The 12225-nt window shown below is 42.3% G+C and overlaps 1 protein-coding gene across 1 annotated transcript in view; it reads left to right on the plus strand.

Annotated features, from left to right (window-relative positions):
- Window positions 1–12225, plus strand: part of rftn1a (raftlin, lipid raft linker 1a) — a 24424-nt gene continuing 12199 nt past the window's right edge. Inside the window, exons 1-2 of the mRNA XM_046057732.1 lie at window positions 1–439; window positions 6614–6765. Coding sequence (XP_045913688.1) covers window positions 6618–6765 — 148 coding nt within the window. The 5' untranslated portion in view covers window positions 1–439; window positions 6614–6617. The remainder of the gene's footprint in view (window positions 440–6613; window positions 6766–12225) is intronic.

Raw genomic sequence — 12225 nt, forward strand, 5'->3', positions numbered from 1 at the left:
TGTGTCTGCTGTCATGTTCCTAGGAAGTTAACGGTCACTGGGGTAATTTTTAATTTAAGTCTACACTAGGATTTATATTGTTTCCCATAGTGTTTTCAGAGGATCCAACCTGGAGAGCAGCGTGTGAGAGACAACGGGGAGGAGAGGGGGATGTGTGTAACGCGCCCTCTCTTTCCCTCCTCTTCACACGCGCTGGTGACGGGAGAGGTAGACGGAGTGTTTATCATAAGCAGCCCGTGAGATTCAGCAACGGTCGGTTGTAGTTTCTAAATGGAAGATCCATGTTTTCGTCCCATTGGATCGCAGTTAATCTGAGCCGTGACAGAGAGAGACTGTAAAAAGACGTTACAGAGAGGAGGGACGCACATCGACAGCCTCGAGTGCGAGGAAGCTTTTTACTCCGGCTCACACTTTGGCCAGCCTGAGCACCACTTCATTGGTGAGTATAACTCTTGGCTGTTTTATTTATTTCTATAACAAAATAGAACATTATTATAAATATTTTGTTGACATTTGAATGATTATTGGCTATATATGAGTGACTAAAACTAAACCACATAACATTATTTGTCCTCCTTATTGCGGCATGTGAGTTTTCTCTCTGGAATATAAGGTTTTGCAGCTTTGGAAAAAAAAAACTTTAAGGAGAGTTTACGACTTGTAGAGGCCCTTCTAAAATTAAGTTCGTGGACCTTTCACAATAAAACACTTGTATGACAGAGCCAAATCCTCTTGGAGGACATTCTGCCAGTCATTTGATTTGTGTGACGTTGTGTGCCATTTGTTTTCGTGGCGGAACGAAATGAATAATCCCACGCCCTGCTCACTGTCACAGGTTGAAGTGAACTAAAGATATGCGTGACGGAGTAAATGTGTCGAGCGCAGATGGAAGAGGGGGTCGGTGTGCGCGTGCGTGTGTAGGATAAAGATTTGGTGCATAAACGAGCTGTCATGTATCATTTCCCGTTGACTAAACTACCGGCGTTAACGGGCAGCATCACCTAGCCACGTGTTGGGTGCGTGTGTGTGTTTGTGTGTGGCGTTGAGTTTGAACGCACCAAAGAATCGGGGGGAGGGCGGGGGGAAACCATAAACATGTAATTTCAAGCCAGGGTGCACCCACAAAAAGCAGGGGGCATCAATTAGTCACATGTGCTCACCATATAGCTTGAAAATTTATTTGAAAAAGCACTCATTAGTGAGTGACATCCAGTTTATCACACTGGTAATGCAAACAGTAGGCTGCAATTTTACAATTCATCAGTTATTCTTACTCCTCAGAAATTGAGTCCAAAATGTTAAATGATGGATTCAAGTACCTTAAGAGCCTGCCTTGGGGTTTAGTGAATGGATGCCCCCAGTCCAAACAGTCAACAGTCTTCTTTTGTTAATAAATTGTTTTTTATAGAGCAAAATAGGCTGTGCAAGGATTTGCCCGACAGACCATACATCAATGTCATAATTTGTTTTTATCCTCCCCATGCAGCCTCATTAAAACACTGTTTGAGGTGATTACTTTGTTGCTTTGGGGAATCACACCTCCCTCCAGGCAACTTGACATGCTCCCAGTCTGCTCTCTGTCCATCCTCCTTGCTTTCTCTGTCTGTCTCTATTGCCCCCTCCTCCTCTCTTTCTACACAGTCTGTTCTTGCTTTCTCTTTGCTTTCCCCATCATCAGCACACCCCATCCTTGGATAGAAACTGAGTGGCCCTCCAACCCTGCGGGAGTGAAGCCCACTCCCCAGGATTCAGTCTGTCACCTCTAATTTTGAAATTCAGTGGAACGCACACAATATGAGACAAGATCTTACTAATAACAGTTTTCATTGCCATACCTCTTTGTTTTTGTTGTCAAACAACCATGCTTCTATAAAAAGTGAGTTAATTCAGAGTCAAACATTGTTAATAGGCCAGAAATTCCTTGCATAGACATCACACTCACAAGCAGTAGGAATTATGGCTTACAAGCAGGCCGTAAAGTAATAAAGGAGACTGGAAGCCAGCAGTGACAGATTTGTTTGCTGATACTTGCAATAAATCAGTTTAGTGGATCAGGTGCAAAAATGAACACAACCAACAACTGCTTTATATTACATGCAGCAAAAAGAAACACTCTTCCTCAGTTGGCATACACACAGATGTAGTCATCAATGAGGCTAGAAATTCTGGGCCTCGAGACCCTGAAATAGTAAAATATCTATAACCCCTGGCCTCTTCAACGTTAAGACAAAATGTTCGTATTGAAATAAATTGCCACCTGTGTGTGGCAACTAAACTGGTTAAGGTCTTAAGAGTAGGCTACTACGACCACTTGGTTTTGGTTAGAGAATCATTAGGGAAATGGTTAAATAATTAACACGCCAGTGCTATAAATTTGAGAATTTCCGTGCTTATACACCTATTCACTCTGATCTGACCTTGCATTGGTACCTATACCAATATTTACCTATACTTTAAATGCTAATGCAGATGTGCTATGAACATAATTCATAGAAGACAGTGTTGTGGAGACACACATGTAAGCGGCAATGCACTACAAGCATTTTCTCTGCAGAGCCCATTATCGTAGGATGCTTCAAAGTGCATTATCGCACTTATAACGTAACTGATTGGCTAGCAGTTAAAATGTTATATTGGGACAAGAGCTAGACCCTTAAATCGTTCAGTATATTGGCCATGATTGGATTATTGCAGATACGCCAGTATTGGTGTATAGCAGCTGATAAACAAAAAGAAACTGTACAGAAACATTATAGATACTGTATGTTAGAGATTTAGAAACCCTGTCTTCATTCAAGTATGTCCACCAGAAAGAACTGATGAATTTATTTTTCAATCGTAAAATGTTGCTTACAGAATCTCACTCGCAAAAAACAGATTTAAGGGTTCTTGTCAATTTTTTTTTTTTTACTGTTACCTGTTCTATTGTTTGAATTGTTGTAAAATTTCAGCATTTGGCCATATTCAGGACACCTCAAATTTACAGTTTAGTCATCCTTCTTATTCAGTGCTCATGGTATAGTCAGCGGAATGTAACCTTGGCATCAGTAGTTGCACTAGGCTGAGTGACCAGTTAAATCACAGGTGAAAGTGACATTACTTACACTAACTTCAAACAATGTTTAAACATTAGATGACTTAATGAAGCTTAATTTTCTTTCTTTTGGCAAATTTGTACAATTGGGATAATGAAATCTGAAGTGTCCTGACATAGAACGTAATGGATTTCACCCTATACGTTATTTCCTTGTATTCAGACCTCATCGTGCATTATTGCTTACTTATTTGTCACCATAACAGCTGTTGCTACTTGTAGCTTGTCAGCACAGTAGTGAGTTTAAATATATATTTATCATATGCACTGTTGTTGTTGTTTTAAAAACAATGCCTGGGACAATATAAAGTGCTCAGTGGGAATTTTAATTTTGGCACTATTTAGTTCTGTCTATATTTATTATTATTTTCCCAAGCCTGTGCCCGCCTGTAGCTCTCCCTCTGCAACGGATGAATTCTGCTTCTTGGAAAGCAGATATCCCCCCCTGAGTGGCACGGGGAGGTTGCAGAGCAGTGGCATAGCGCAGATGGATTATGCTCTCACATAAATCCGCTGTCATTTCAAAACCCTCCGTTACAAGAGATTGTCTAATGAGAAGCCCTCTGCTACTCCCTGACTGTCTTCCTCTTCACTCCATTCTCTCGTTTTTCACTTCTTTTATCTGTCTCTCTCCCCCCGTCTCTCTCTGTTTAATGGATGTTCTTTGCTGTCAAGGCCTTTATCTGCCTGTTTGTTTGTGTGAGAGCAACTGAGAGATTCTGTTTGAAGTCAACATGTAGAGAAAAGGCCTCATATGTTGGAAAAAGGCCTCAAGTCTTGAAGGCGCTGGAGTTTCTCTGGTACTACAACCACCTTGTTTTTTCATTCGACGTTGCGTCCAATTACAGAAATCTGTATCTAAACCTCACAGATGGAGTTCATCTGTTAAAGCAGGAGGCCTTTGTTTTCAAATGGAACCATCAGTGTGCAATGAAAAGGATGATGAGATGTTGGATCAGATTGTAGGGCTGTAGGCCAGTCAAGACCAAGATAAACAGACAAAGACAAAATAGTAAGCAAATTGTTCCAAATTGTTATGCTTTCTTTAGCACCGCATAGTGCATTATGCGTAAAGGCAAATAAGGACAATGAATTAATTGTTTTTTAATTAAGAGAATTTGCATTGCCATAGGGTAAATATTGTATTAAAATACTACAGCATAACAAAACGTGTGAGGAAGTTGACAAGTGGATCTAAGGAAAGACTCACTGCTTGAAGGATGCAATTGTCTCTCCACAAACATTTCTGCCTTTCCCTATATGCTTCTCATCATTATTGTATTTTGACCACACATTTCTCTTCTGTCCTATGCTTCACCATTGACCCCTTTTCCACTAACTAGCCATAGATGAAGCCTGCTAAACATCCTTCCAACATTAACCTGCCCTTTGTCCCTGTTGCAGACAGAGTTTATTAAAGCACAGCCCTGGAGGGAAGATATGTGGGAGTGGATCTGCATGGTCTAACTTAGTCATAACCCAGGGCCGACTTGGCTGTCTGTCTGTCTGGAGACATTGTAATAGTTTAACAGGACTTACTGTAAGAGGCTCAGCGGGGGAGCACTTCAGCTCTGAAAACTCATTGAGCCATTAGACAGAAGAACTGGATGGACGGAGAGGGTTTGAGGGACTGTAGGTAAGGAGTGCGGAAGGGCGTAATGTAACATTATAATGTAATGACAGGAACGATAAAGATGGAGATGGAGAGTAGAGTTTGGTGGAATGGATTCAAGCAGCAAGACTGGAGGGAAGTTGAGAAAACAAAAGTGGACGGATGTAGTGAAAGTCAAGAATGACTGATAATGAAACGGGGTAGGTTGGGAGATCTTGTAATCAGATGGGCACAAAAAGAGAGAATGACAAAAATGAATTTTTCATTGTCAGACTAATCAAGACCATTGTACCAATAGAAAGAAGGGAGTTGTCCTAATCAAGGATGGCGGACAGAAGCAGAGAAGAGGCCAGAGAGAAAGAGGTGATTAAGGCATGGGTCAGATGAGGGGAGAGACAGTTTTGTAGAAATCAGAAGCGAGACACATTAAGAAGTGCTAATGGTGTGAGAGTTTAAGAGGAGAACAGACATGTCAGGAGGAGAGGGAAAGATAGAAGAAGGAAGAAGAGAGGGGAAATAAGATAAACTGTTTCTCTCTCTCTCCTTCTCCCAAAGCGACACCCCTCTGTCTCTCCTCGTTTGTCCTCGTTATGAAAGAGCATGTTTTATTGAAAGAATAATGACTCTTAATTGCTTGCTCCTTGCAAAATTTAAAATGACAGAGTGAACTGTCTCAAGACAGATGAGGTATGAAAATATATCGAAAGATGCTGCCTTTTGTAACCTTTTGAAATGCATGCACCATGCAGTCAAAGCTGTAAGTCACCAAACACGCACACACAAGCTTAATGTAGTCTGTTAGGATCATTAGCCGAGTTAATGCCTGTGCACTCGGCCCAATGGGAGTTACTGTGTCATTCTCCACACTCCGTAAACAGATACAGAGATATAGATATAGACCTGCCTTTGGGGAAGACGTATGCACACATGCATTAACACTCACACACAAAGACATGCAGATGCATGTGTGGCTCTTACAAGCCATGGCAGACAGGGCTATTAAGCGTAACTGTGGTAATGGTCGGAGGGTACCGACACTGTCACATCAGATTAGCTTGACAACATTTGACCACACCCTCTTTCTCTTGTCCTTTTACCCCTCTCTTTTCACTCCCTCCACCCGTTTCTCTACTTCCAATTCCCAATCATTTGGCTTAAAAGCCACCTCACTTGTTGTTTGTCACACTTGTTTTTCTTTTTATGCAACTCGGGGTCTGAAATGCCTGTTGAAATTAAGGAGAGGACGAATGTAAAAATATTTCAGGCTTTCTCCAAATTGTGCATGCAAATATCTACCCTTGAGGGTAGATAATTGCCAGCTATCTACTGGTCCTATCTACTAGTCCTTACACAATCTGCAAAAGTATTAAAATAAGACAGATTTCTTTGTGCTTCAAGGCTACCCTTGGATCAACATATAAATTGGTTAGCAGTACAACATGCTTAACACCTCTCCTTTCCTCTCCTCTCGCCGTCTATCTAGTCTCATGTCGCTTTGCTTGACAGGGCAGGAAATCAGTCTCATTTCTGCTTTAATTCATTCTTATCAAACATGTCGCTCCCAATCAGCCCTATTTGATTAGGAGATGCCCACCAAGCAAGTAATGGCTGACACTTTCATATTTCAGTATTATTGCCAGGAGTGTGTGTGTGTGTGTGTGTGTGTGTGTGTGTGTGTGTGTTAAAGAGAGTTAGATACATTATTTCCCGCAGCCGAGCGAGCATGTAGACTTGAGTGTGACTATCACACAAACTATTGGAAGTGCTAATGTGTTCTGTATATTTAGAAACTCTTTCAATCCCATGTCTCTCACTTGAGTCTTTGATAGCACCCTCCTCTTTTTTTTCTCTTTTCATCTCCCATCTTTTTAAAGGTTTTTTTTATGCTCTTCTCTTCTCTATCACAGAGACATGGGGTGTAGGCTTCCTAAGTTGCGGAAGGCAGAAGAGAGGCGAAGCCCGGGCAATATCTACTCTACCCTTCGAAGGCCTCAGGTGGAGACTAAAGTGGGTGTGGCTTACACCTACCACTTCCTGGATTTCCTGTTGGGGAAAGAAGGTATGGATAAAATGATCCACATAATCATGTCTGTGTAACAGCTCTCCTGTGAGCATACCCCCATGTGCAACATATTTCCTTTGACCTTTTTAGGGCTGGGCATGTGAAACCTAGTGAGACGTGTACTTCATATGACTTGACTGGACTTCTCCCACAGTTGCATACTTGAAATACTCACGTGTTACTTGAGTTATGGACACAAACATTAATGATGGCACTATAGCAATTTAAGCATTTTGTTTAAACCTAAACTTAATGTAGAATGACAACCTCCAAAATGTCAACTTTATAGTTGGGCTAAAAGGCAAATGAATATTAGGCTTACATTTGCTGGTGGCCAGAAACAAAACCTTAAATGAATGATTATGTTGCTCTGTATCAATAACAATAAGCAACTAGAAAAGTGCACTCTGTAGAGTGCAGATATCCGCCAGGTCTGGCATATGAATAACACGGTGATGTCTTAAGTCATTTCTGTGCTATCACATGCTTTTTTTTCCTTTTGTGTGTCATTTAAAGCAATTTAGACTCAACTCACATATTGTGCAGAGACAGGTTTATGTTTTCTTTTTACTTTCAGAAAGTTACCCATAGGTTAGCTTTATTCCTAGCTATTCTAAACTAGCTTCTTTAGCTACAACAGGGGCCAGATAAATGTTTTATTATTGTGAAACTTGAAAAACACTAGGGCATATGGTCAAATGTTCCTTTACAATCCTATTATCCTATTCTCTTTATCCCAAAAAGTCCCACAATTCAGTACTTCTTTTTTACTCCTAAAACATTATGATTCATAAGTGTCTGAAATCACTCACAGTAGAGTACCTTACTGAGTGCCCACTGTGTACTGTAGGGAACAGTGAATAAATGAGTGAAAGGGGAGGTGACTTCAGATGCAGCTCTTATGAAAACAAATCTTGGCCATCAGATGTAGCAGGCAGTCTTCATTCAGATCTGATTCATATTTGTCCCAGTTTCACTTTGGATGGGGGAACAGGCTCCAAGGAATGTGTCTTTCACATTTGGTTGTAATCCAAAGGAATTCTTTTTACTGAGCACCTGTACTTTTTAAAGTATAATTGTTTACGTAAGTTTTCTGTTAAACCTGGCTCTGCTTTGTCATCCTGAACTCCGGCTACAGTGTTTGTGTGTGTTCCACTCATAAAATAGCCACAGTTGCTATTCCAACTTTTAACCAGTTAAATGAAATGTTTAGGTCAGCAACTCTGCCAGAACTGTGTGTTTTTCTTTTCTTACTGTAACTATCTTGAGGGCGAAAAGTGGCTTATGAGCTGAAGTTGTGTCTTTGTGCGGCTCCTGTTGCAGGAAGTTCAAAGAGTTCTCTAATTCTCAGATTCAGCTATGTTGTGCACGCTGTAGCCATGCCCTCCAACTTCCCCCTGCCTCTCCCTCGCACAATGACTATATAGTAAAGCTGATGTGTGTTTGCACACTGTCTTGGGGGTGTGTGTGTATCTGTTTGTGAAAATGAAAAATGGTGTGTCTGATAATGTGTGTGTGTGTGTGTGTGTGTGCATGCTTGCAGCGTCTTGAGAATGTTTGATGAGAATCCTCTAGAGGCGTCTGGTTTCTAAAAATACTAATTCTGCCATTGTGTTGATGTGGACTGTGAAGAGATAGAAGGAAGGGACGGAGAGGGGGAAAAGGGAGGCGAGGAGGAGACACAGATAGTGTTAAAGCAGATATTTTAAAAAACATCTCTTTTTTCCCTTATGGCTAAATGTTTCTACAAGCCTGCACTGTGCACTCTATCCCCCAACAAGCCGAAGCAGGTGCAAGTAGTTTACTGAAGTTCTTTTTTCGAGGAGTTTCCAATACAACACTGTAACAGACAGCAGGCAGAATGCCACAGCTGAGTGGCAGTGGTCTGGTTGCCAGTCGGCTTCATTTTCAGCCAGCCCTGTTATGTTTGGCAAATGAGTGAGGCCGTAGTGTTGGCTGAGAGAGATCTGGCAACGCAAAATGCTGGTGGTGACCAAAACAGACAATAGACATGAGGATTGCTCGTCTTTCTCATTGCTAAAGGCAGTAGCAGATAAATTGTCTAATCACATGGGCAGCAGCAGCAGCACCACAGATAGATACAGAAAGACCACACACACACAGTTCATACAAACAGCAATGGCGGCTCATTCAAGCCCACACAAAACACTTTATAGGACTTAGTCAACAGAGTTAGTGTTATCTTTCAACTGGCAGGCAGGTCATTTATATGGTAAATTCAGTGACGCCACCTGAGCTGCTTAAGATGAGTATAGTCTATTTAAGGATAGACGCAGCTACTCTGAATTGATTGTGCGTGGTTGTGAGTGGGTGTATGCCTGACGCTCTCCATCTCTCTCTCTCGCTCTCCATTTGTGACCGAGAGACCAAGAGAAGTGAAGGATTCCTGAAGGATTATCTGATTGTTTGTGGAGATTGAGAGACCTCATTCCCAGCAAAGAGGATTTATTTGTATTTGTGCAATTGTCTGTGTGTGTGTCTATGTAGGAGGCAGATAGAGGAATCTGTATGTCAGTCCATGACATTGAGGAAAGCCACGGTCAAATCCATGCTGTAATTTAATTTGGCCTCCATTAATAATAATATTTCCCTGAGCGTGACTTGACGACTCCTACACAGTAATGAAAAACAAATATCTTTGCTGGTGCCCCTCTGAGATATGTGAGACTAAGAGGCTGTTTATTAAACTAAGTGATGTTCTCAGGAAGAGGAGCTTAATGTTCAGAATGATGAGTGCAGTGTGGTTTCTAACTTGACCTTTGACTACTGAGTGATGAAACTCACCAGAAGCGGCTGATAATATAGTGTTTGTTTATGAGCCTTGCTCTAACCGCAGCAGTGCTTTGGCTGAAAAATACTTCTATGTGACTAAGCAACAACTTGCTCATGCTGGGTCATAGCAACCCTGTGGTGAATCCAGGGAGGATGAGGAGGATTATGTTCAATGTTTCAGGCATTTGGCCTATGCTTCACACAGACCATTTATTAGATTTTCAGCTCCATCTCATCATATGACCTAAAACCAATGTCTTACTCTACTAAAGTCTTATTACTATTACTCTCTTATCAGCAATCTGCTGTACCTTGACACATCACCCACCTTTACAAAAAGTGCTATGATCTTCATTATCTACGTTACCTTGACACACCAGCATGAATGTAGAGTATGAAATATAACAGCCGGGTGTGACATTTTAACACAGCATCCTTTTTGTGCCGAAGCTGTACTCCGATAATGAGCAGTAGAAGCGGGAGAAGATGAACACAAGCTAGAGTGGAGAGGAAAAAGCAAAATAGAAGGGAGGCAGAATAAAGTCAAGGAGGTGTAACAGAACAGAGGTTGAGAGAATGAACAGCACATTAGGAAACGAGTGATACAGAGAGCGTTTGTCAGGTCTGGAGCGAGGAGGGAAGCGGAGTCTTGAGAGAAAAGAGAGTTAGAGGTGTGAGAATGAGCGAGCGGGAGTCAGGGATCCGAGGATGTGTGAGGAAGTAAGTTAGGTGTGATGCTGTGTGACTAACGCTGGTCTCTGGAGCAGACAGTGAGGAGCTGAACTCAGCTGATGACTTTCTGTCGCCCTGCAGAGACGGAGACCCACTCGGCTCATTAAAACTTACAACATGTATCTAATGCTCAGCAGCAGTGTTTGTGTGTTAGTGTGGCTTTTTGCCGTGCTACTGTATACCTGTGGGTTAGTTTATTTTGGTGTGTGTGTGTGTGTGTGTGTGTGTGTGTGTGTGTGTGTGTGTATTTATATACATTTCTGTGTGTACATGATCTACACCTGAATGTTATGATAGATATTCCCTCGGTTGACAAAGAGTGATATACATTCCCACTGCCTTATGTGCGACATTTTTGCTATCAGAATCTGTGTGTGATGTATTTGGCTCAGACTGCAGACGAAGCACAAATCCATCACTTTGAAATATCTTTGCTGCCTGACCAGGTAAATGCATAAACATTTTTTTAATGAAAAATTGTTGAAAAATCGGATCTGAACATAGCTTAAACCATTTTTTGGGGTAGTTCCTTTATGCTGTTTCAGTGTTATTGGCAAAAGGGCTCGCTAGAATACTAGCAAAGATTCACAGCATCACAAGTGCATGGTACTGTATGCGCCTTAAGTGCCACACTGTGTTCTCACCACAGCAAACCCCCCTGCTTCTACTTGTCAACCATTCCTGTGAACCCGGCACACTCTTTCTCAGACATTTCCTGTAAAGCGGGCATTCTGAGGAGATCAGGCCCCATTTGACAAAGCTCAGATGCTGACCAACAACTGTCAGAGCCGGCGGCTGCATTCCCAAAACAGTGGGGAGCCCCTTGCTCCAGGAAGCTGATTATTTTATAGTCACTGTTTTGGCACATATCCTCGCCTAAAACCTCTGAAAGTCATTAGAAGGCTATTTAAATAAACGTGAACCTCCAGCAAGCAGAGGGATAAGCCTTGAGGGTGGCTGTTAGTAGTAATCCCCATGCATCACCTAGCAGGCTTAGTGCAAACTCTTCCTTTCTTGTGCGCACACACACACACACGCCAAAAAGATGGCCCATACACACTTGCAGAGATACTTTGGCACACGTGGCACCACAAAATATGCTTTATAATCACAAACAGAAATTCAGGGATTTGTACTAGGAATTAATAAGCCCTTTCAACCAGCTACAGGAAGGGAGTGACTCACACGAATACAGCTTGTCAAATCCAGGGTCAGAAAGTGAGGTGTCGCTCACGACACACAGTGTGGTCAAAGCTTGGGGTCGAAACGGAAATAGCAGAGCGGGGATCAACAGCTGTACAGCGGCTCAGCCGCGTCTTACGTGTGCGAAACAGTGCACCGTTTGGATCTCGCTTTCAAACACTTGTACGTGCATGTGTGGATGCAAATGCTCCCCCTTTCATATGTACTGTATCTCCTCACATGTGTGCTCACGTACACTTCCACTTCTTATTCTTCTCCTCACAGACCCACAGAAACAATCACTCCATCACACATCTCCAACTCCCTTAAACATACAAGGGCGCACACACAAACTCTTTCGCTAACATTACACTTCCCTGCCCTCACTAGCTGGCACTATAAAACTCCACCCGGCTTTTCTGCCCTGAGCCGTGTTCCCATGTTCCCATTCTGGAGCGGAATTGCAGCCTCCCTTTAAATCCCACAGTGGCAGACAGTATAAATGAAGTCGCTTCCCAGCCTAAAGCGCTGCATAACACCCTAATAACTTCTGTATGCCTTGCCTGAATTAGCTGCGATGCCTTGCCTGAGTCTCGTCGGTGGGTGAGTGCCAGCCGTGCAGAGCTAATGACGGCTAATGACTGTTTACGATGACAGGATCGTTGTTATCCCCCCTTCACCCCACTCCTGTCTCCAGCTGGTATTATTATCATCATCACTGTACTGCTTTTGATAAGTCCCCACAGACAC

The sequence above is a fragment of the Micropterus dolomieu genome, linkage group LG09 (genome assembly GCF_021292245.1).
Source record: "Micropterus dolomieu isolate WLL.071019.BEF.003 ecotype Adirondacks linkage group LG09, ASM2129224v1, whole genome shotgun sequence".
NCBI lineage: Eukaryota > Metazoa > Chordata > Actinopteri > Centrarchiformes > Centrarchidae > Micropterus > Micropterus dolomieu.